General features: G+C 33.9%; 2 protein-coding genes across 2 annotated transcripts in view; one reads left to right on the top strand and one right to left on the bottom strand.

The window, feature by feature from the left end:
* Positions 1-4,562: 4,562 nt before the first annotated feature.
* LOC102805613 (uncharacterized) lies at positions 4,563-15,671 on the bottom strand. The gene is made up of 9 exons (XM_085493365.1): positions 15,323-15,671; positions 14,409-14,570; positions 13,319-13,433; positions 13,056-13,229; positions 10,714-10,797; positions 7,733-7,840; positions 7,138-7,271; positions 6,485-6,577; positions 4,563-5,798 (listed from the first exon to the last, which is right to left on the bottom strand). The coding sequence occupies exons 1-9, from the start codon at positions 15,413-15,415 to the stop codon at positions 5,667-5,669; spliced, it is 1,095 nt and encodes a 364-aa protein (XP_085349491.1). The 5' UTR covers positions 15,416-15,671; the 3' UTR covers positions 4,563-5,666.
* Positions 15,672-15,881: 210 nt separating this feature from the next.
* The window catches only part of LOC102801772 (uncharacterized), a 35,587-nt gene continuing 24,433 nt past the window's right edge, over positions 15,882-27,035 (top strand). The window contains exons 1-8 of the mRNA XM_085493338.1: positions 15,882-15,981; positions 16,839-16,947; positions 18,972-19,035; positions 20,878-20,930; positions 21,708-21,800; positions 23,098-23,196; positions 23,603-23,689; positions 24,141-24,306. Of these exons, the coding sequence (XP_085349464.1) occupies positions 16,849-16,947; positions 18,972-19,035; positions 20,878-20,930; positions 21,708-21,800; positions 23,098-23,196; positions 23,603-23,689; positions 24,141-24,306 (661 nt within the window). The 5' untranslated portion in view covers positions 15,882-15,981; positions 16,839-16,848. The remainder of the gene's footprint in view (positions 15,982-16,838; positions 16,948-18,971; positions 19,036-20,877; positions 20,931-21,707; positions 21,801-23,097; positions 23,197-23,602; positions 23,690-24,140; positions 24,307-27,035) is intronic.

Here is a 27,035-nt window from a genome sequence, read left to right as displayed (position 1 = left end):
TAATTCAAAATTACTTATACTTTAATTAATTATGTTAATTAGGTGATTAAGAAGCATAAATATTTACCAAAAACTAATATGGTGCATATTCTTAGGTTCATTGAAATGTGATGGGTACTCTTTAAAAGTTTCATTGAAATCCAATGAGTGGTTTTTAGACATCAGTGCAACAGCCATAGAACAGCTAAAATTAACTAATTATGCAAATTAGGTAATTAATAGGCACAATTATTTATCCCAAAATTAATCAGGTCTCTGCATAGTCCTAGAAAATCTATGTCGCAAGTCTCATTGAAATGTGATGATTAGTAATTGAGATATCAGGTGAAAAGCTGAAAATTAACTAATTATGCTAATAAGGTGATTAATATGCACAAATATTTTACTCAAAAACTAATTAGGTCTCTGCACAGTCCTCAAGTAACTATATACCAAGTTTCATTGAAACGTGATGTGACATTACTACTCGAAATATCAAAAGCTGAAAATTAATTAATTATGCAAATTAGGTAATTAATATGTACTGATATTACCCTAAAAACTATCAGGTCTGTGCAGTGTCATATGACACCTATGTACCATGTTTTATTGAAATGTTATGATTAGTACTTGAGATATCAGTGGAAAAGCCGAAAATTGATTAATCATTATGTAAATTAGGTAATTAATAATATTAACCGATTTTTACTCAAAACTAATCAAATCTGCGCATTAGTTCAGAGCATCCATGTGCCAAGTTTCATTGAAATCCAATGAGTGGTTCTTCAAAAATCAGTGGAACAGTCATAGAACAGCTTAAAATCAGTTAATTATCGTGCAAATTAGGTAATGAATATTCATAGATTTTTACCCAAAACTAATCAAATCTGCGCACTAGTTCAGATCATCCATGTGCCAAATTTCATCAAAATCCAATTAATGGTTCTTCAGATATCAGTGGAACAGTCTTGAAACAGCTAAAAATCAGCTAATTATCATGCAAATTAGGTAATTAATATTCATAAACTTTTACCAAAACATAATCAACTCTGTGCATTATCCCAGAGCATCTATGTACCAAGTTTCACCAAAATTTGATTAGTGGTTCTTGAGATAACGGTGGAACAAAAAAAGTGACATACATACATACATAGACATACAGACAGGGTAACTGCAAAGACTCCCTTTTGTGCTTCGCACACAGGAGTCAAAAACTATAGAACAAATAAAATAATCCCTACCTGAATACACAAGCAGAATGATGAATTATTTCACGATGTAGTCCCATCTCCAATACAGACTCATCACCTGCAAAATACTCATGACCTATTGCAAATTATCATGCGAAACATTGTAATGTGATACATTTTTTTTAAACTAGTAATCTAGAACTGGTGGTCAAATAAAAGCATTGGTATAATTCCATTGTCATTGGGCATTTTGCAATAAGCTACGTTCAATTCAGGCAAACATGCTGATACAATCACTTAATATGATTTAAACGAATTGTACATTCATCCCTAAAATTCACTAGTCAAACTTACATGTAAGATAAACTGTAAAACAAAAATACAAACCGTATTCATGAATGGCAGTAAAATTAATCGAAAAACTTCATCAGTGCTCGATATTGCTTGAAGTTCTTCTGCAGATTTGCACTGAGATAAGCCTTCATTACTTCACCCATCTTAGTATGCAAATAGAAAATTCGTAGCATTATTAGTTGACGAACAATTATTAGGTTTAAATAGTTAATAATTGAATGAAGGAAAGAAACTTCTTTGAAAAAAATACTGTCTGCAAGAAGCAAAGTATATGTGCTTCAGAACCTTGGCAATTAATTGGACAGGGCTGGTAAATCTATTTACTTTATGTACAACTGAAAAGATTAGACTATATGTAACATGAGTAATTGCACACATTGTCCAATGCTATCTGATCGAGATCCTTCTCAATATAGAAGACATCAGCGACACAATATTATAAAATAATATTAGGATTATTAAATTATACTCATAACTGTTGATTGTATTTTGTGAAAATTAAACAAAAGATATTGCATAGATTTGTCAGGCTGGAAACCAATAAATACAATAATACAAACCAGATTACAGCAGAGCATATCCTCCGGATATGTCAATGTTGTACAAATCTCTTCAACTGATGGATTGACATCCCATGTTCACATGCCTGAGAATAGACTACAAAAATCTGAAAAACCGTCAGTGAATATAATTATACATGCATGTATAAATTTATAATATGATGGCAACAGTTGCTTTAACCAGATTTTCATTGCATTGATACTATTATTCAATCCTTCAACTGTCTGAGAATAGTACACGCTGTAACAATTATTAGGTGATAAATAACTACATTTGTGTATAGGTTATTTGAAGACAGTTAATATTGGAAGACAGGATATACAAATGCATGTGATAAATGTAGTCATACATACATACATGCTGCATGAAACAGGCTTGCTCTGAGCCACACCCAGAAATGTGTATGGTTATAAAAACTCATTACAAATCCTATGTAACAGTGATCCTCAAACTATCCAATTAACAAACAGTGAGCAGACAATCAATGGCTACTGAATTTACAACACTAAGTATAGCAGTGTGTTGAGTTTGAAGACTTCTACTTTTCCAGTTCAGAGTATAAGTACATGATTTGATCCTATAACCTATTGCCTTGAGCCACTTGCTGGCGGCCTTTATAAACAAATAACATTGTTTAATAACAAATCATTTCAGGCGAAATAACTGCAGGATATTGAAAGCATACAGTGGTATGCATGTACAATAAATCATGTTTTTTTTTCCAGTATTCAAAACCATCCACTGTGATTCTAAAATTATAAGTTATTTTTTGATGATTAAAAGAGCAATGCAGAGTATTTTAGAAATTATGTACCGGTGAATAGATTCAAAATCATACAACTAGATGAACAGGTTGTGAACAGGACTGGAGTGCAGTTTCCCAACATTCTTGTGTAACGTCATTGCCATACAGTATCATACGGTAGCATCCAAAACTTTATGGACTTGATTAATTAATTTTGTAGTGCAAAGAATTTGGCAATTTTTTTTACTTTGATTTTCATTTTTGATGTACTGACACTGTGCTATCCCAATACTCCAGCTTTGCTTAGCTACCCTTCCCCACATAGTCAAAAGACTTCATCCTGTCCACATTTAAGTGTCGCTTGACTCAGATGACACCCCTGGCATGGCTGTAAGACTTCTTCAACCAAGAAGAAACCACCGACCAGTCAGCTATTATGTTTTAAAGAATACAGTGGGCCATTTTAAACCCAATCTAAAAATACCATGTGCATCAAGGTCAAATAATGTTCAACATATGTACCAAGTACATATGTACGACAGATCAGGTTCCAGAATGGTGAAAACCTGTATTTTTTACCTTAAAATGGCTGCCATTCAGATATCTCTAAATAAATCATGAAGCAAATGCACGTCTGATATAATGGCTGATGTATTTATGAAGATAGACCTCAATCGGTCCAAGCATGTGCGAGTCAAGACGGATACGCACAGAGGTCAATTCCACAACAAGTCATTGTCAATGACACGTCCCCGTTCTATTCATATTTGAGTGACATATACATTCAAAGCAGATCATGACCGAAATGCACCTGCATATGTACAACACATTGTACTAAATCTGAACAAAATCCATCCATGCATGACTGAGATCCGGTTCCGGAATTGTGAAAATACGTGATTATGATGCATTTTCGGCCTTAAAATGGCCATCATTCAGCTATTGTCAAACAAAATAGCCGCCAGTCGGCCATTTCGAACATGATCCGGAAAAAAAAATGACGTGCATCAAGGTCCTATTATGTTTAATATGTATGTATCAAATTTGAACAAAATCCATCGATGCATAACTGAGATCCAGGAGCGGAATGGTGAAAATGTGCGATTTCAATGCATTTTCAGCCTTAAAGCGGCCGCCATTTGGATATCGTTAATGAGATCATGAAACAAATGCACATACATATTTGTGACATGATGTACCTTGCGTGTGTGAAGTTTGAACTCGATCAATCCAAGCATGTCTCAGATACAGATCCAGAACTGAATTTTTTAAAACAAAATGGCCGCCAGTCGGCCATTTCAAACCCGATCCCAAAAAGGTCCTATTATGTTTAATGTATGTACCAAATTTGAACAAAATCCGTCCATGCATAACTGAGATCCGGGTCCGGAATGGTGAAAATGTGCGATTTTGATGGATTTTTCGGCCTTAAAATGGCCGCTATTCGGCGATCGTTAATCGGATCATGAAAAAAATGCATGTGCATATGTCCCATATAATGTGTGATGTATGAGTAAAGTTTGAACTTAATCGGTCCATGTATGTTCGAGATACAGGTGATCATGGACGCACGCATGGACGCACACAGGGCAAAACATAAGTCCCCATTTTCGGACTACGTCCGAACGGGGACTAATAAAATGATGGGTTTATTCTGCATGTAGTGGAAACGCCTTGAATCTCTAATGCACAAGATGTTGTGGCACAACAAAAAATAATACAACAAGAATAGGTACATGTACAGACCATTATTTTTATTCAAAAAGTTCTTACAAAAATATATTTAAAAGAAAAGACTCAACTCTTAAAACATGGCAGTGTTGGAGCTGGTTTCTCATAAAAAAATACTGAAAATACACTAAAATACCAGATGACGTGAACACATTTCACAGGACAAGCCAATGCTGCAATCGTATACATGACAATCTTATTATTTAATAACAGCATCATCCAGTAAGTTTAACATAAAAACACAAATTTTGAAAGTACTTTCATAATAAATTTTCGAATAAACTTTTCTAAAAATCTGAAGACAAATGGCAGGATAACACACCATACTTTATGAACAACAAATGCAAAATTTGAGAATTTTAAAATCACCGATGTTCAGTAAACACAACTTGCACAATCGCTTATTTAAAATAAGATAGCCTAGAGTGACATAAATTACCTCATCGATTGATTTATGTCATGACATTAGTGATTAACCTATCAGCTTCTTGAATGATTGTTGGTACATTACCTAAGGTAATCTGGCTACTACACAAATTTATCATTATTGTCGTCATTGATGTCTAATATGTTTATAGTGACTCGTTTGTATGGATAAATTCAAATTACTATTTTCCTGTTTAAAATATAGTTTTCACCAAAATCAATGCAAAGAAGGATTATAGTTCAATATTGCTTCCTGAATACCTTAGGTTGCACAGTACATTTGGATAGGTTAATAGCCAGCTAATCAGCAAAACAGACAAGTATCGTAAAATACTTTATTTTCGCTTGGAATTAATTTTCGCTGTTTTCGCTGAAGGAAGGATTCAGTGAAAATAAAATCTAGCAAATATACTTTTTTTCCTATATTTTACATTCAACTTGTCAAAAATCAGTGTACATAAATTCCATACAAGACACCCAAAAATTCTTTTCAGCGAAAATTAATTCCAGCTAAAATAAAGTATTCTACAGTAGATTGGAACAATTTTTAAAAGAATAAAACTATGTACATTTCCTGAAAAATGGCAGTGATTTATGTAGAGTCAAACTTGAAATTTGTAACATTTTTTGGGTGCTATTTACCCATAATGTTTACTTCAACTTCATCCAGACTCACCATTCTAGGGCTCCTCCACAGCATCTTCATCTTCCTGTTCACTACCGCAACATGGGTTCCGTGTGTCTTTCTGTTCTTCATGTTCACTGCTACTTGACACAGGGGATGCCTTTTCTTTATCTGTAGTATCTTTACTCTGTAAAATTTACATGTAGACAACACAATACATTTCCAGTTAAATCAATGAATATTAAAGAAATAAATTATCAAAAATGCTACAAAATAAATGTATCAAAATTCTGTGGCAATTGAATTTATACAACATTGTTGTGAAGACCTGAAATTTAATTATGTAAAAAGTTTAATCACATTCATATTTATTACTGAAAATGTAATTGTGGCTCATCTGCATATTAAATAAACTTTTCAATTTCCCAAAAAATATGAGATAGGGTTAGCACAGAAACAAAGTTTTATTTTGTTTGACCTGAAATTAAGTTCTAAATAATTTAGAATGTTTTGGAAGTTGATTTTTAAATTTGTGGCTAACTAGACAGAAGGTGATTACAATCAATCCCGAGAAAAGCAGGAATATAAAATGAAATGTCACTTAACCCATACATATATGATATTACAAACACTTTCGGTCATGTAAGCCTCATGAATCATGTCTAGAATTTTATTTTTGAGCTATTATTTAGAATAACAGAAAGATTTCCAATGTATCAGGCTCTGCATCTCTTTTCAAAGTAGAACTATCCATTACATGTATCTCAATAATTATTGCTCAAATGACTTGATAACGAACATTTTTAAACATCAAAAATAATTTTAAACACTTTAAGCTTATGAAATGTTTCAATCAAAGGTTTGGGCATGTACCTCTATGCTTTCTGTATCACTCTTGTCACCATGGTTACTCCCATATGCACTGTCTGATCTGCAATCTTCATCTAAGGCATATTTAGGAGAAATCTGAAAAAGAAGAAGAGTAATTTCATCATTCCAGAAAAACTTTACAATGACACATGTCTGTCTTAGAAAAACAGAAAAAAACAAAAAATCTAGAATTAGGACATTTTTTTAATGAAGATTGACGAGTATTTCGATGAAAGTATTTATTGCTAGTCTAAAAATCAAGTTTGCAACAGAAACAAAATATTTAGTTTGTCAGCTCTTCTACCCAAAATTCAACCAAATAAAATAAAATAGCAGTACAGTTTACAGAGTAAATGACTGGCAATTGTCTTTTAAAAATAACCTGGAAGCAAAAAATGGCTCTCCTGAACACAGAAAATCAAACAATTTTTTTTTTTTTGGCAAGATGTGCATGTTTTAATAACAACAAAGTCAGTGCGACTTTCATGAAATATTTCCCCCTAGTCATGGTTTACAGTATTACATTCCTCAAAGTGGTGATTGCGATTCTAATTCTAATTCCTATCTTATAATAGTGGCTGCATCAAGAATGCATTAAAATTAACTGCTGGGAACAGAATGACATGAAATAGCAAAACAATGTGAGGAAACAATACCTTTGCCTTCTGATCATAGTCTTCTATCTCCCACGGTGGCGGTGCTTGGTCTTCAAGGCGACGCAACACAAATTTATAAACTCCAAACCCTGACATACCAGTTGTAAACCAGTATTTTTCCACTCGATACAAACCTGAGAAGAAAAGAGATGGATTGTTGATAATAGTATTGGCACAGGAATTTCTGAAAATTTATTACTTGGCTATTTGAAAGTCTAAAAAAATCAAAGTCGACAGCGGAGCTAAAAAAAATGAAGTTTGCTAACCAAACTTGTTATTGAATAATGAACCCAAGTTGTATATTGCTTTCTGACCAATTTTCATTTCGCAATGATCACCAGACAAAGTCCATATTCAAATACATTTGTTAAACAAAAGTTGTCACACATATCAAAAATATGAAATGCTTTTATTATGTCCACATCATTTATTTTTAGGTTGACCTAAATGACGTTTCTTCACATGGTGCATTTGAAAGTACCAGAGTATGTTGACTTCATGTTATCCCTTCAAAGCAGTATTCCACCTTGCTAAGTTAAAACCATTCCATCTGGAGCTGAGACCATACGATTCATTCAAAGACCTGTTTACTCACCGTCATATCTGTATCCCTCCTCAGGTGCGAATGGACTTTGTAATTTATATCCTCTTATGACACGTACTGGGTTTCCAGTTTCCACATTTTGACTGAGAGCCAAGTTACCTATAGATTATGAATGGAGATTTGAAAAAAAGAATAGATAAACAAAATACAAGTTTTGATGTCATGAAGCATATGTACGTTTGTACAACATAACTTTTGTTACATGTCATCACTGCAATACAATCAGTTACTGTAAAATACTTTATTTTAGCTGGAGCAGGAATTTATTTTCGCTGAAAAGACTTTTGGGATGTTCTGAATGGAATTTATTTTCTTTGATTTTTGACAAGTTGAATGTAAATATTATAGGAAACAAGCCATGCATTGCACAATCTCTGTTAGTTATCAAATTTAAGATATAGTTTTGTTTATAGTAATATAGCTGGAATATAACCATATCATGAATATGATTATGATGATTGTTTAACATTAAAATGATTGACATTTGTCTCTTATCGTCAAACAAGTACTTGTCCATATTGGGAGATATTGCTTTGGAACAGCATTAATTAAAACAAAATCAGCCATTTTGAATACATGTATATATATATATATAAAATTTGAACATAATCAGTCAAAGCATGTCAGAGTTATGGCTCTAGAAGCCCAATTATTAAAACAAAATGGCCATCAGTCAGCCATTTTGAATCCGATCGGAAAAATAAAATTGTTTGCATCAAGGTCCCATAATGTCTAATCAATATACTAAGTTTGAACAAAATCTATTTGTAAACAGACGAGAAATGCTTGATTTTGATGAATTTTTAGCACAAAAATGGCCGCCATTCGGCCATCTTGAATCAGATCATGAAACAAATTGATGTGCATATGTATGATATCATGTATGATGTATGTGTGAAGTTTGATTATGATGCGTCCAGGCATTTCTAAGATACAGGTCCGGACGCACACACGCATGGGTCAAAACATAAGTCCCTGTTTTCGGACTGCGTCCTAACGGGGACTAAAAAAAAGGTGTATTCTCTAGATTTTATTTTCACTGAATCATTCCTGCAGTGAAAATAGCAAAAATTAATTTCAAGTGAAAATAAAGTATTTTACAGTACTTAATTCTGGTTAATGTTGGTCTTATACGGTGGTGCTGTTCCCAGTAAGATTACTTACCTCTGTGGTCATCATGCTGTGCGTATTCAATTTTTTTTTAAAACAATATATTTTACATGCATTGTATACATAGCCATGAGTCCCATGTCTAACAGGACGTGGCGCAATGACCACTACAATTTAAGGTACCAACAGTGGTATTAATACATGGTTGATCTGTCATTCCCTAAAAGTTATGAAAGCTGTTAACAGACAACTGTGACAGTAAAGGGGCATGGCTATAACTTATCCAAAAATGATTTATTTTTTTAATTTTAATTTTAATTTAATGTTCTTTTAAGGGCAACAGAAACCAAAAACACAAATGTGTAGAAGGGCATTCTGTGCTCTCGCTGTCGCTCGCAAATGTCGTAAATTACGAAATTTGGACAAGATTTACGAACAAAATAAATATCTATTAGTAAGATTTACGAACACATTTTGTACAAAATACCCTCGCAAATCGCCCTCATTTAATTGTCAAGACTCGACTGTGATCATCACGCGTGTTACGGTTTGAGTGATTGCCATTTTAAAGTTAAACAATGTCCCGTTACTTCTAAGATTGCAACAATTGTTAGATGGTGATCGCGATCAACACGGAACTGCCACTGAATGTATTTTTTCCACTATAAAGTTATTTTGGTGTCATAGCACATGCGTAGTTTAGTCGACATGCGTTTCAAGATACCCCGCGACATTACTCTCAGTATGGGACGGTTTCGTGTCGCCCTTATCAAACACGTGATTTGTTTATTTATTAAAAATGGAGACTACGTCAAAAAGGAGTAGACAACTGCTCGACGAGTATTTTTCACGACGAGATGGACTCAGGAAAAACCGCTAAATCGTGTTCAGAACCAGAAACCCATGGGTGTCCTAACCCTGACAGCACCAAGAAACGGAAAGTTGATCGTACTGCAGCACGATTTCAGAAATAATGGAAGGTTAGCTGCGGTTCCGTAGCTCTTTGGTGCGACATACAATCTAATTTTGCCCTAACAATTTCACTCGGACGTCTTGTTTTTATTTTTGTTGTTGTATGTCGAACATGGGCCGGCCAGTGTCCGTCACGTAAATAATGCGGTCGGCAACATAGGGCTATGATTCCACAGCTAATGGAAGGTGAGACAATGTTAGCGAATCGATCGAAAAATACTATAATTTGTGTAACATTCTTACCGGGCATTCTTAGCATTGAGATTGAGTTACAAGACCGAAAGTTACTTTAGTTACTTTTTCACTTTAATTCAGAAATTTCGATGAAAATAAATAGTCGTTTTATGTCGTCATAAACGTCAACATGCGGGTTTTGCATGATGAGCACAGGAGATTACTTCATAATAATATACAGCTTTTTGATTTTTTTCTGAGAAATTTCCCGTGAACTTAGTGAACTTTTGAATGATGACTATTTTTCCCACTGTTAGCAATGTGAGCTTATTATGAATATGTTTAATTAATACTGAGTTATTCAAATAAAGGTTCTGGTGTCTACATTGCATATTTTGTTGTGATGTTTTGTTGTACCATCATAAATGGTACATTTTGTGAAGCAGACTGCCTAATTTGATGTCATGAAATTACACACAAAATTAGAGCTCAGGTTGCACCAGCAAGCACCATTTTTAGCATGCTGTTCTTGTTTTCGGCGGACGACAGAGGGGACACCTCCCTCTCCTTCTCTCTTCCCCGTTGTGCTCGGTCACGGGAAAATGCTCCGCAGTTTCCAGACAAAGTTTACTAATACTATCACCTAGCAAATTCCAGAGAGAGCCCAGGCATTTCACAGGCACTTTAAACTGCTGTGCTGTTCTTAAGTTAGTTACCTCTAGTTAATGTCTGGTCTTTAGATTGGGGTGCTGTTCTTAAGTTCTTTGGATTAGATTTAGTACCTTTCAAATCCCGTCCTCCTGGAACATAATGAGCAGAATTTTTTAATCCATCATTTTATTATAATGTTAAAGTTGATATATATATGTGTGAACATGTATAGGAAATTGAACAAGTGGCTGTTGATTTACAAGATAAACTGTTGTTTATCCCACAGATCAATGGCTACGAGTGTGAATTACTGACTAAGACTACTAAAACAAAATTGAAAGAATCAGCAAGCAGTTACAGAAGTAGTGTTCATGCACTTAGAGGTCAAATATCTTAGCCTGTGCTTAAAAAAATTATAAGTACAGATTGAATCTGTGACGTTTTTAAGACGTGGTCAAGATCCTTAAAGCATCGGCTAATGAAGTGTGAGCGGACGCATAGATGAGGCTAAGCGCCCAAAACAACATTGTATTCAGTGGTCATTTGCAGGATTTACTATTATACATGTATTCGTAACTATTATTTCTGTATGACATGACAATCAATGCGAGCACATCAAAAAATATTATTCTTGGGGAAAAATGAGCTGACAATGAGACTTTGTACTACATTCTGCAACTTCTGAATTTGCTTTGGTAATGTTTTATAACCGTAGAACTACCGTTAAAGTCCTAATATAAACCGCATACATAATAGTAACCGCACCCCCAATTCCTGCTTCGGGGTTAAAGAATTCTCAACAAAAATTGGAAACTTGAAAAGTATCTATTACTAACCGCACCCCCAATTCAACAAGACCGTGACTGACTTCATTGTTTCAACCAGCTGGTCCAAAACGGCATTGTTCCTAATCCTATTAATTTGTTTCGACAACGTGCCTAAAAATATTCACACCTATTTATTGTTCAGCGGTGATAAGATGTCAGACACGCAATAAAACTGCTTTTGTTCTGGCGGCAACCTCTGTCAATACTCTTTATGAATGCGTCTGTGTTTCGTAAGTTTACGACAATGAGCTGTTATAACCGTAAAAGTATTAAATTCTTCTTCAATGCTCAGTTTATCTTTCGAAAAGAAATAATTTCTTGATTTAAAAAAAAAAATTATGCCGTTTTCCCATGGAAATCAAAGCCAAAAGATCGCACTACATTATTGGTAAATCTCTTCCATGTTGCCATGAGGTCGCTGAACTGTCATTAACATATTTAAATGAGCTATGTAATTTAGACAAGTGGGCACCATCCAGCATTTTGATTGGTTAATTAGCGACTTGACCTATCCGGTCAATAAACATGTCATGTGAGCATTCAAAAACATGGTGGATATCGTATCGACCATTTACATGTGACTGAAATCATTCGCTTATGGTGAAACTAAGTTGAATTTTACTTGCATTTCATAACAATTCAATGGATTTATTTTCGTGCGTTATTGTAATCACTACTAAATAATAATCACCAATTTCAACACTTCGAAAACAAGTAAGTTATTCACTTGTGAACCGCGGCATGGCCGGATTGCGCTTCCGTCCCTTGATCATTTGCTACTAAGCAGTGCATTCGTGTTTGTTTTTATTTGAAACTTCTGTTAGAATACACTTTTCGTTACCAAAAAAATAAAAAAAATAAATGCATATTACATTAAATACACTGAGTATTTTTTTTATCATATGGACAGTTTTTTGATTGAATGTAATTTTTCAACATTTCGTAACGCCTATTTTAGAACCAAAGTAAGGCCTTTCACTCATCCCGATGCCTATTCAAGAGATTGTATGGTATATTGTTTGTTTTGTGCATGTGTTGTGGACAAAAAATGGCCACACCCATTTAGTGATTGCAATATGTACATAATAGAAACCGCACCCCGAACTTGAGCTTTTGATCCCAATTTTTAAATTGATACATTGTAATATTAAACCGCGGTTTATATTAGGACTTCAACAGTACTAGTAACATGTAAGTTAACTTGTCCCTAATTTGCCAACCGCAGATGACCTAAAATTCGCTTTATTCTGTCACCATAAAATGTTAGTAATGTCTAAAAAACAGTATTTTAAATACAGAGAATGACTTGTCAACATTTTGCTCATTGTCATGTTTAAAAAGGTTTTTGCTAAATATTGAACATAAATATCTTGCCCTCACCAATGTAATTAACCCTGAAGTACAAACAACCTCCCAATGTCTACTGTTTACACAAATATATTATGTAAGAGAAAATATTATGCAGTCATTTTTTCATTACACATCTATTATAAATTGATCAGAATATGGTACCTCATAGATTTGCGGAAATGCAACTTAACTTACACTTGAACTATATATGGTCTATAAAAACATCTTACCTTCACCAGTATATGTAAAACTGTCGCCAAGATCAATGTCATCTTCATATCCCCCAGAGAGTGCAATAGAGTAGCATCCATCCTCTCCTCCATGTATCCCAGCAACCGTAGGACGATGTATGCCAGCATAGCAACACTCAAGCCTTGTCTGCCACAGTGTTCCAATTTCAACCCCTGCAAGTAACCAAATTAATAGTCAAATTTTGGACTCATTAAATGCCACAAGAGTCATTCAATACGTACATGTATGTAGGATGCCTCACCCTCAACAAATCCATAAAAGTTTGGCCTGTGTTTTGGTAACTTTGGTCGTCTGTACACATCTTCGTCATCAGCTTGACTTGTCTCTAGTTCCATGTCCTCCAAGCTTGGGGCATCCTAGAAGGAATAAATAGGTGAAATAATTGTAATCTTTTATTTCCCCAGAAAATATGACACTTTCCTCAAAACTATCAAAGTTAATCTAATTGTTCTGTGAAGTATTTTGGTAAAAAATGTTTTCAATATTTTTGCAGGTACATGTATGTGAAATGTATTGGTTCATCAAAAAACAGTAATAGTGCTTAACCATCTTTGCCAGGCCAAGGGTTAAGTTTGTTGGGGATGAATCTCCGCAAACAAGACCTTGGCCTATAGACCACTACATGTATAAATGCATTTTTAGACAGCGTTGTCAGCGCCAGCTGTGATCATCCATTAGCCAATCAGATTTCATGTTACAAAGTGACCCTTTATTATATAATCCATTCAAAGAAAATTACTGCGTTTTGCAACCAAAAAAAAGTATGTAGTCGATGAGCTAACAATAGGCTTTTATGTATAGTATTACTCATGATGAATCTGATTTGCAATACTGAAGTAAACCATGATATTTCTTTGAATGACTGGAAGTAGATAGCTACCAAAATGTCAAAAATGTGGCCGTCAAGTCATAAAATCTAGACACTGGACATCATTTTACTTTTCTGAATCATCATCAAACAAATAAATGAACATATGATGCACGATTTATATATAAGTTTGAAAATGATATGGTGTCAGAACAGCATTTGTGAAAACAAAATGGTCGCAAGTCGACCATTTAGAATTCGGTCTGAAAAATAAAATGATGTACATCATAGTCCTTATGTCGCATTCGGCAATCAGGACGCTGATCATCAAAAAAATATATTACATACATGTATGTGTAACATGGTGTATGATTTATTTGTAAGTTTGAACGTGATTGGTCAAGGTATGAAAGAAATGTTGTTCCAGAACTGATTTGGTTGAAGTCAGCCATTTTTAATTTGATCTTTCACTTGAAAACTGCCTTAATTTTTAATTCTAATTCACTAAATCACATGATCTTACCTGTCCTCGTAACCGACTTGAACGTCTGATACCAGTTTTGTAACTACTTCCTTGGTTCTCTGTTGATCCATTTTCAACCTTGACAGATTTTCTCTGTGTTGGTGTACTTGCAGGTCTCTTTCTCTTTGGGGCTTTCTTGATTACTTTGAAGGTTGTGTTAAACTGCAAAATAAAATTCAAATCCAAGATTAACATGCAGAATTTATTTATGCTATGATTACACTAAAACAAATATCACAATTAAGTAAGGTCACTAAGTTATATTCTTCATTATTTCTGGAAATGAACCATAACTTTAGAACCAACAGACAAAATTTCAGTCAATTTGTATTAATTAATATTAATTAATTTATATTAATATTATTTTCCAGGACAACCACTTATTGAAAGGGGTTTTAATTTTACCTGGTATCATGTTCTGGTGAATGGAAATCAAATGCCCCTTTTTCACATACAACCTAGAGTTAAAAAATCTTTTTTCCCACCAGACTTTCTTGCCCAGATTTTCCTGCATGAATTCTTATATTTCTGGAAAAGAACCCTAATTTTAGAGCCAACAGACAAAATTTGAGTCATTTTTATTTTCTATTCAAAAAATTTGGCTATTTTTGTCCCAATCTTCTGAAAGAAAATGCAGACTATAAACGGGGCTATTTTGTGATGAAAAGAGGGAACTATATTGAATAAGAATACAAAACAAAACAAGCATTTCTGAAACAATCTCTGTCAAAATTACAAAATATAATAACGCAACAACACATTAAGAAAAAATTAACACTATCAAACAAAAATATATTAATTCATGGGGCAAAGTGAAAGAAAAAAAATGAACTGAGGACATACGATACTACATTTAAAACAATCGTATCAAAAATTGTCTGTTTAAAGTCCGAATTCAACATTGTCGTACTCACCGCATTTACAATTCCTAATCCTGCTAAAATTTTACGATTTTCCTCGATATTCTTGAGACGAAGTTTCTCGTAGTCGGAGAGTTCCCCGGGCATGATGATGTTGTTGATGATGTAGATGTCAAAGTTGAAATAAAACTTACTCACAAATTAAATTTTGATCAATGGATTTTGCGACCCGCAATTCAGTGCGATTGTTTATACTACCTTGGTGATATTGTTTTTCGATGACGTCAATCAACTTGAACGTAGTAAAGGTCTAACCCAGCGAAATGTGAGTTCTCAAACCGTCAATGAATGAAATTTAAAGGGAAGAAGATTTATACACGGTCACCTGATCAAATTACGCGGGAGAATCTTAACTTCAAGCGCCACCAACGTTCACCTAAATAATAAATTGAGAAACTCGACTACGGAGCACATATAAATATGTTGACTAATGCAAATCAATATTTTAAAACTTATTTGAATGTTCATTTGAAGATACGGTTTGCGTGTGCAAACAAACTGATAATATTGAAAATGTAATTTAATGAACTAAATGTCAAATGTTAAAGGTCAAAGTATGGCGCTCAACTCGAAAACGAGGCGAAAGTTCAAAAACTTGAAGACTACCGAAACTGTGTACGCTATCCGTGCCTTGAACAAAGTATAGTCGATCGGTGAGTTTACAGACATTGATACGTTTATTGCTGTGTGCATATCTCGACGACAGCAGAGCATGATTAAAAACACTCAATAATTGTGTGAGCAGATCAGAAATTCGTTTAATTTCGTTTGCCGTTTGCTCACAAACCAATCACTCATCAGACCACAGTCCCTCCACACTGTGATCAGACATCACTGCAGTTTAAATTTAAAATCACCATCGGACATGTATTTCAAATGTCAAATGCATGTTGTTTGAATAGTACAGATCACCGCTGTATGACGTGGAGCAAATGATGAATGTACCGTACATACTGATTTGATCGCCAGGCGTGTATTAGTTTGTTGTCTATGTACAGTACTTGTGTGCATGCGTGGAGTGGCGGGGGTCATCATGGTGTTTGCACGGCCGTGATGTTTTGGCTGCAATATCGCTCATGATAAAAATAAAAAATAATAATTACCATGCATTAATAAGCTTATCTAGCTTTTCTTGTGTCAGTCTTTCGTCTTTGTTGTCTTTCTTGAAGTTGTTATTTTCAGATACACATGTATTAGAACTTTATCGACATAGAAGAGCTAAATGTATCGTTGACTCAATTTCGTTGACTTTTTTGTGCAACACTAAATCGCAAATAAAAGTTGATATCACAATATCAAAATTGCAAACCATCATCTTACATGTATAAATTACATGTACCAGTACATGTATATGTGTGTCTGACACGACTCATCTTAAACATGACACTGTGCACCAACTATGAAATGTTACAGATTCACAAGAGCTCACATAAACTTGGTAATGTGAGATGTCTTGCAGCCAGTTTGCACTAACATTTGATTATTTTTATTTGTCTTCTGTATGTAATAGAAAAATACAAATGGATCTAGATGCAACTCAGGTGATTCCATTGGATGATTATGATGATGATGATACAGAAGAAGAAGAAGATGGTGATGAAAACAAAGAAAAAAATCCAGTATGTAAATATTTAATAATTTATTATAATATTATAACATCATATCAAATTGTAAGGTCCCTGTTTGGAAATTGTTTGAAAACAAGAACTTGTAGTTTTACATCTGTTCGTTAGTTAATCTTCACCTGAGCTGATTACGTTTAATGACTGAACGCTGCACACATCATATCATGTACCACACTTTCCCAGTCATAAGCCCAGGGGCCTCAACAAATAAAATCGCGGAAAGTAAACGGTGTGCCATCGGTGTATACCAGATGATCACCATGTTGGTGTAAAATTGAAACCATGTTATCTCCCTTGATAAATTATCCAAATTACGTCTTTCATTCACCATGCTCGGGGAATATTACATTTTTTTGAAGAAAGCAAAATTGCGAAATGAGTCGTCATTGATTTCTAAATTACTTTTACAATGAAGAACCAAACATGTTCACAAAAAGATGCATAATTTAATTACAATACTACACATCGTCTCAATTGGTGGTGTTTAAATGATTAGGGTCTGTGAGGAAACAGTCAAAGGCAAGATCTTTATTATTATCTTAGCTACGGAATGTTTTCGATCAATTGCAAACTCTGATGCAAAGCTGTTTCTGCCATGATGTTTTTTTTCTGAAATTCCAGAATATTGATGATGGCATTTTTTTAACGCAATACGAAAGTGAGTTATCGTAATGTTAAAATACGATGTGTTAGCAATGATTGTGATGACAACAAATTTGTTTGTTTTTTCTGAAAACTTATGATTTGCAATTTATTGTGAGTTAATAACAGAACAGGAAGAGTGCGAACCATGTTGCATTGTTCACCATGCACTGTGAAATTAATATGAGTTTTTTCATAAAAGCATGAAAATATCAACCTTTGACAAGGCCATCACAAAGAGAACTGCCGTACCAATCACGATTTTTATGCAATGAAACACATTTTACATGCATATTCTAATAAATATTAACCCATCATTGACGCCGGGTAATACCACTCTAGTCCTATAGAGTGATGGGGATGCCATCAACTCATTAAATGTCTAAAAATAGAGGGGTGGGCCTAAACCCGGGTGGGGGTGGGGGTGTACAGTATATATGTATCTGTATATTGTATTCAAATGCATCAAAATTCAAAATCAAACATTTCTGCCATTCTAGAACTTTCTTGGTTGTGGATGGATAGGTGGATAATATTAACCATTTGATATACATCTTTGTTAATACTTTGTTAATACAAGTATTGACCATTATGCATGTCATGTTGTTTTTCAGATTGTATTTAAAATGGCCAACTAGTGGCCATCTTGTTTTAAAGAATACTGTTATAGAGCCACACATCTCTGACAGCTGGGTACGCGTACATTGTCACACATTTACGCATGTGTTTGTTTGTTTTACAATCAAATTCAAGATGGTTAAATGTCAGTCATTTTAATTCTAGAAATACGTCGGGAATGTTATAGGAAAGAAATGTGTTAGCTCCATATTTGTTTTTGCAAAGAATTGTGGGATAGAAAATGGAATTATATAGGAAAACAGGAGAGGTTTACACTTGATGTTAGCACAGGGTGTGGAAAAAATACAAGCCCCCCCTCCCACAAATACACCCTCTATAGTTCATTTTTCTATCCCACAATCCTTTGCAAAATCCAATATAGAGTTAACAAATTTCTTCCCTGTAAAGAAAGGAATCTTGCACAAAACTGCTTCACTTTGCAGTATGTCTGTCTTGCATGTACAATATATCAGAAGTCAGTCGTAATAGAATGTCTTGTGTCTACCATCATACCAATAACAAGAGTAATACATGTACATGTAGCACACATTCTCTACTGATGTAATCCACATCACCAACTTGAATAGTCACATTTATATAGATCATTTGCAATTGTGTGAAATTATTTCTTTTCACACATAATGCACCCTTTCTTCAGGGTGTCTGGTGTTCAGCGCGGAAGAAATCGTTATTGTGAAAGGTGAAATAACATAAACACAGTTCTTTCTGAGTCTATTTTTTAATTCTTATATTTGTAGGTTGCATATTTGAAAGTATTTACTCAGAAAGGTGTCAAAGAAAACCTGTACCCTGTATTTGAAGGTAGGTTGTCAACCTCTTGCTTCTTAAGGAGGTTTAAGCCAAATTGCAAATTCAAGATTATGTCATTAAATAACGAAAATAAAAAAAAATTGTTACTTGGTGATATTGCGTGTATTGCATGAAAGACATGGACCAAACGTCTGCCGCAAAAATCAATTGATTTGATTTTGAACTAAAAGTTTGTTTTTCATAGCTCAAAGTCAAAAGGGTGATCTTTAACAGGGAAATATTGCGTTTAGATACCTTTACTTCATAAAAATTGACCATCATCAAATGTGTACAGCACATTATTAAATGTGGAAATATTCCCAAAATACTTTTGCTTTTGTCGAATCCCGTGCGATGTTTTAATGCCACTACGATGTTCTGACCTTTGTTTGTCCTGTTTTTACGTTCAATTTCACATGTAACGCAGGATCTCGCAGTGAACGGGAAATGTTCTATTGAAAGTTTTTCCCATATATGTTCAGTTGGATTTTCTGTCATTTCTGTTGTATTTGTAAATCCATACAGACCATACAAAATAAAATCAGTGGTGCATGCATGGAGTAAAATGGTAGAATGTTCATTATACTTGCATGTAAGGCCAAGAGAAAGAAATTGTGTCTTTCCTATAACCCAACATACCCTATTTTTACGAGTGACCCTGAACTTTTTGAGAAAACTGCCAGACTTTAAATAAATTTGCAAAACTAGGTAATGTAACAACTTTAAAATAAAAGTGATTTATGACACTCTTATAACCCAAAAAAAATTTATAGGAAAATAATCCCTACATACTTGCTTCATTTTTTGGAAAAAATGTTATAGGAACCAGATTTTGTTGGCCTAAACAGCTTGAAAAAATTTCGCACAAGGCTGAAAAACTTCTTTCATACTACTTGATTGTTACTATCATAAATACAGGTATAAGCTGTGTTGCTTGACATATCACCATGTGTTTACACTTTTGGCTAATTATAAGCTGACTAAGGTATTAGTATTTATTATTTAACGTTTCATGTGAAATATAACTAGCTGATCTGGTTTGGTTACCGTCACAATATTCACGTTAAATGTGTGTTCAAAAAGTATACATAGTAGACAAAGCGTGCAATAATTCAGATTTTTATTACAGACTTTCAGACTGAACATTTCTGCCAAATATTAAATATCAGTGACTGTAAACTGCAAATTCACGTCCAACAATATGCTTAAATGTCATGCTTTATTAGCATAAATAAACAAATCATTTTTGAAGCACAGTTTGGTAAATTTGCAGTTTCTTTTTAGCACTAATTTTTTAGAATTCATTTTCGCTTAAAAGACTTTTTGGCTGTTTTGTATGTTATTTATTTTCACTAATTTTTGATGAGTTAAATGCAAAATAAAGGGCAAAAAATTATATTCGCTGTATTTTATTTTCTCTGAATCACTCCTTCAGTACAGCGAAATTTCCAAGCGAAAATAAAGTATTTTACAGTACCTGATATTGCTTGTTTGTATACATGTAGCTGAATTATAGTCCAGGTGTTCATATGGCTGTAATTATCCACTCGCCTTCTCCCCATTACATCTTACTCGTATCAACCAGTTTGACCAACAAGTGATATCAGGTGATAACTTCATATTCTTATATGTATGAATAGTGTCCTTTTATATCTTGGTTTATTGATTAAATGTTTTTAAAGGGGGACCTTCCAAGCCCAGGGATTGCACCGAAGAATCATGGGACACTATTGTTTATGTTGTTTACAATGTTAATTTATCTTTTGTTATCCATTGTAATTTTAATACAAAAAGTAAATTTGTTGTGAGATTAGGCTTAACTGGAAGTGCCCTTTTAACTTTTTTATATTTCAGGAGAAAATGTGATTGGAAGGCAAGATAATGTGAATATCAGTATTCCTATTAAGGTATTCAAAATTTCAAATCAAATTTAAATTTTTATAATACATACTAACTTGTACATGTAGTTTGAAAACAATTTGATTTGCTAATCTAAACCAGGGTTTGAAATACGCGGCTGTGCACTGCATGGCATTTTTCAGCCTCTGCATGTAGACCTGAAATATGATGTGTATGTAGGACATTTTAAAGTTATTATAATTTATTATAATTGTAAATGAATTTGCACATGTGTTGAAGTATGGGGTGTGTTTCAATTGGATATACATGTATAAGAAATATATAAATATAGACAAATATTTGGTGCATATTATGCTGAACTTGGTGCAGGTAATTCTCAACACCAACATGCACACTGTGCATGCAACTGCAAGTGAAAATGTCTATTTCAATTCCTCTCAAAACCAAACTAACACATACCATTTCTAACTCAACTGAGATGTGTACTACTGTTAGCTATATCCAGTTACAGTTGCTGGTATACTACAGAGTCTCTAATCAAAACAGTGATCTCTACCCACTCCTCATGAAACATCTTGGAGGATCTACCATCTTGGATGGCTTTTTTGTTTACATTTTGTTTATGTCCTTTAATACCTATTTCCCATTGACTGATTTTGTTTGAGGTTTTCACTGAGATTAGATAAAAATGGTCCGTGGCACATGAAAGTTGACTGACATTGTAACCATTTATGCCTCATCAGTAGAGTCATAACAATTGTTCTACAAATTATTGGCTGCAACATTTTATTTCGGAGAACACTGATTCTATCACTTCATTTCAGGCCTTATCAAAGCAACATGCGTGTATTGAAGTACGAGGTGATCTACATCTCTTGTATGACATGGAAAGTAGAAACAAAACAAGGAGAAATAAGGTAAATGAGTATGTAAATTTCATTAGTGAAATTGTTTGATTCTAAAGAGGGTTTGAACAACTGCAATATGATGTAGGTACATGTAGATGCATCCATCATGTTCACATTGGTGATATTGTCTCTAACTACATGTAATCAACTTCAGTATGTGGTCAAGTCACATTCAAGAAACTTTCCTCAGTTGGGTTTTTTCCAATCAATTAAAGTTTGCCTTTCTGAAATTCTGATTGGTTGTTCTGTGAGAATTGAACTGACTGTAATTAAAGATGATGTACACTGATGACTTTAATTATTAAAAAGTTAATTAAAAATTACATACCACATGGTTCTCCAGGGCTAGATATTTAGGGTTTTCATGTTGCCCCGAACAACTATATTTAGTGTTGAAAAACTGATTGCCCATTGAGTCATCGATATATATATATTATATAATTTATAAACAAATATATTTTTGCTGAAGAAAAAACACTCTGAAATAGATTTTTCATGAGAATGTCAGTAAAAATGATTTTGTACAATTTCAAGTGGATAACTTCATTATCAGGGTAACAACCATTTTCCAAAACTGGTTGTACCACATCCACTATTTATTTTTTTTCAATTTCAAACCCTGTCAGTATTCAGTCACATTTTCCACTAGTTATCTTAAAATTGTCCTAGTTTTTATCAAAATTACAGTGTTGTGATAATGACCAAAATATCATATAGTAATAATAAATATGAGCTTATTACGAGGATACCTCAAAGTATGCACGAAGACAGTACAGCTTGACTGACTCGCAGCAGAGGTTGATGTGCGGCGTACTGTCTGAGTGGATACTTTGAGGTATTCTCGTAATAACCTTATTATTATACATCTTTTCCTTCCAAGGATACACCATGGGAATGCCGAAGTTTAGAGCAGAATCAGCGAACTTCTTTGTGTGGACTCCGGTCAAACCCTGGTGGCAGCCATGTTTGTTTTTTTTATTAGAGGACGCTTATGCGCATAATCATTCCATATTTGGAATTCGCATTTTCTTATATGGTAGGATGAAAATACCCCGTGTAAAATGCAGCAAAATTATGGCACGCTGTAACTTATGGCGTTACGGTGACAGATGTACATGTATAATAATAGATATTATTCCATAAAAAATGGCATTTCGCAAAGTCATAGTAGTTTATCTATATGGCTGTGGTTTGTATTGATCACGCATAGATGAACCCCATCCAAGACTTTATGGCCTCTACATTGCATGTTATTATGCAATAATGCCATGTGATAAAAAGACATTGTGACCTTTGTATATTACAGTTGTATTTAGCACCCAACATCAGATTTGAATTGAAACATGCAGATAGTTTGACGTTTGCGGATGTCACATGTCAGTACATTGTTGCAGATAGTATCAAGGTAATCATATAAGGGGTTTCCTTTAATAATAATATTAATAATAATTTATTTATTCACTGTGCACTTTTTCACAGTAAAAACTGATCAATACATAACATAAGTAGTTCATGAATACAAATTCACATTAAAAAAAAAAAGTACACGACTGTGAATGTTTTTTTTAAGAAGTTATCTCTTAATTAGTTTGAAGGGCGGTGATCGTGTCGTTTTCAAAATGAGACTCATAAAGACATATGCAACATGTGTAAAATATGTTATTTACATGAAATTCACACATGTGCTGTACGCCGACTACCACACTTTTTACATAGCAGAGCATTTCAAAACTGTTGTGCAGCCCCATGTTTTCGCTTTGGTATCCTCAAATCGAATCAATTATTAATACAATTTGTTCTCATTTCTGCAGAAGCATGCTACCAATGGATCAGAGACTGGATCTGAAACAGGATCAGAATCAATGTTTTATTCACTTGAAGATAAAGATAAACAGAAGGTACATACAGTATGGCATTCACTCACTTGTCACACACATTCGTGCTTTCAAAATGTTTGCAATGCACATTTTGATCAGGCATTTAATAGCAGCACACTGGAGCTAAAATGGACTGGCTCAGCTGTGGTTATTATGTTTTCGATTATTATTTCTTCAACCTGTACTCTGCCATCCCCATGTACTTTTACATTGAATTGACCAGATAAGCGTTATATAGAAATTACCCTGTAGACATGGGCAATCATTAAGGTTTTTTTGCTGAGTAAATTAAGATCGCCACTGGGATGGCAATGCAAATATGTAATACAGGCATGATGGGGAAAACATGCATAACCAGAATGCGATCAATATGTGTAAATTTCCCTGTATTAACGATTGGGTTTTTTATTTTCAACCTTTGCATTATTGACACAATGTGTGACTATATTGTGTTGCTTTGGATTCTCAATAGCGTGAAGAAGATGTTGAGAAAGTTGGAAGTGGTATGAGTAGTGATCTGATAGAATCCACACAGAAATATGAGGAAGTTGGTGAAACATTTCAGTTTAAAACTCCCAAGCATGCTGAGGCAACCATCTGCTATGCCGAAGATTCAGATGAAGATCGAATGAAAAATAGTAAGTTTGGACTCGTTATTTTGACATGGTGATAGTTACATTGTCAGTATACTAATACATTGTAATGGTGATAGTTACATTGTCTGTATACTAATACACTGTAATGGTGATAGTTACATTGTCTGTATACTAATACACTGTAATGGTGATAGTTACATTGTCAGTATACTAATACACTGTAAGGGTGATAGTTACATTGTCAGTATACTAATACACTGTAATGATGATAGTTACATTGTCTGTATACTAATACACTGTAATGGTGATAGTTACATTGTCAGTATACTAATACACTGTAATGGTGATAGTTACATTGTCTGTATACTAATACACTGTAATGGTGATAGTTACATTGTCAGTATACTAATACACTGTAATGGTGATAGTTACATTGTCAGTATACTAATACACTGTAATGGTGATAGTTACATTGTCAGTATACTAATACACTGTAATGGTGATAGTTACATTGTCAGTATACTAATACACTGTAATGGTGATAGTTACATTGTCTGTATACTAATACACTGTAATGGTGATAGTTACATTGTCAGTATACTAATACACTGTAATGGTGATAGTTACATTGTCAGTATACTAATACACTGTAATGGTGATAGTTACATTTTCTGTATACTAATACACTGTAATGGTGATAGTTACATTGTCTGTATACTAATACACTGTAATGGTGATAGTTACATTGTCTGTATACTAATACACTGTACTGGTGATAGTTACATTGTCAGTATACTAATACACTGTAATGATGATAGTTACATTGTCAGTATACTAATACACTGTAATGGTGATAGTTACATTGTCTGTATACTAATACACTGTAATGGTGATAGTTACATTGTCAGTATACTAATACACTGTAATGGTGATAGTTACATTGTCTATATACTAATACACTGTAATGGTAATAGTTACATTGTCTGTATACTAATACACTGTAATGGTGATAGTTACATTGTCTGTATACTAATACACTGTAATGGTGATAGTTACATTGTCTGTATACTAATACACTGTAATGGTGATAGTTACATTGTCAGTATACTAATACACTGTAATGGTGATAGTTACATTGTATACTAATACACTGTAATGGTGATAGATACATTGTCAGTATACTAATACACTGTAATGGTGATAGTTACATTGTCTGTATACTAATACACTGTAATGGTGATAGTTACATTGTCAGTATACTAATACACTGTAATGGTGATAGTTACATTGTATACTAATACACTGTAATGGTGATAGTTACATTGTCTGTATATTAATACACTGTAATGGTGATAGTTACATTGTCAGTATACTAATACACTGTAATGGTGATAGTTACATTGTCATTATACTAATACACTGTAATGGTGATAGTTACATTGTCTGTATACTAATACACTGTAATGGTGATAGTTACATTGTCTGTATACTAATACACTGTAATGGTGATAGTTACATTGTCTGTATACTAATACACTGTAATGGTGATAGTTACATTGTCAGTATACTACCGTATTTGTCTTCAATTAGGCGCCACTTTGTTACACTTTCATGTCATGGTGGCGCTTATTTGTGGTTAAATTTGAGCAACTTTGTTTCAAATGGCGCTTATTTCAAGCACTTCAAGTTCTAGTACCGGTAACTGTGTTACAAGCCATTGTTTTTGCTCCATTCTGGTGATAGATTATTGACAATATTTTACATTACAGTCTGACGCTTAGTCACTGTAGCCTTTATTTTAAATACTGAGTAAATGACCCGTTTTCAGACAGTTTAGAAAGTTATACAAAAAATATCATTCTTTAGAAAACATTCACAGTTTGTCATACAATCAACAGAAAAATAAAACAAACACAAATTCAACGCTTAGTAGTCAATGATCACGGTAGCAAAATCCGGTCATGCTGCATTCCACGGTTACGATTATTACTCAGTAGTAGTTATAATAACGTACAAAAAATAAAATGCAAGTAAAATTCAACTTAATTTCATCAGAAGCGAATGATTCTGGTCGCATGTAAACGCTCGGCGCGATTCGATGTCTGCCATGCTTCCTGTCTAGGACTTGACCTGGAACGCGTTTTTTGACCTGATAGGTCAAGTCGTTAATTAATCAATCAAAATGCTGGATGATGCCAACGTGATCAAATTACCATAGCTCATTTAAATAATGTATGAACGCAATGCGGAAGTGATTTGCCGATGTTTGCGATATTTTGGCTTTGATTCTGGTGGGAAAAACGGCATGATCTTTTTTTCAAATCAAGAAATTAGTTATTTTTGGAAAGTAAACTGAGCATTTAAAGAATAATTTAACACTGTTTACTGTGACAACAGCGCATTTGAAACAGAACATTTTCGCGTTGTTTTAATTTCGTTTTTATGGACTTACTGCGAAATTAAAAACCACGCTAATATTTTCTACAGTAGACTAAAAAGACATGTTTCAAAAGATTATAGACCGATTTCTTAAAAATTGTTAGAAACAAAACCAATTTTTTTTTACATAAAAGCCATTCGTACAGTAACAGCGAGGGACTTCCGCGATCGCGTCCATCGCTACGAACCGGTAACCGGTAATCGATCCGCCGGCGCCCAATTCACGATCATTACGTGCCAAAATTTCAACTTTGTCTGGCGCTTAATTGAGGTGTAAAATACAAAGTTTTTGTGGCACTGGCGCCTAATTGAAGGTGGCGCTTAACTGAAGA

Source organism: Saccoglossus kowalevskii, chromosome 18 (assembly GCF_978046115.1).
Source record: "Saccoglossus kowalevskii chromosome 18, keSacKowa6.1, whole genome shotgun sequence".
In the NCBI taxonomy this organism is placed as follows: domain Eukaryota; kingdom Metazoa; phylum Hemichordata; class Enteropneusta; family Harrimaniidae; genus Saccoglossus; species Saccoglossus kowalevskii.
This window is presented reverse-complemented; position numbering and strand designations above follow the sequence as displayed.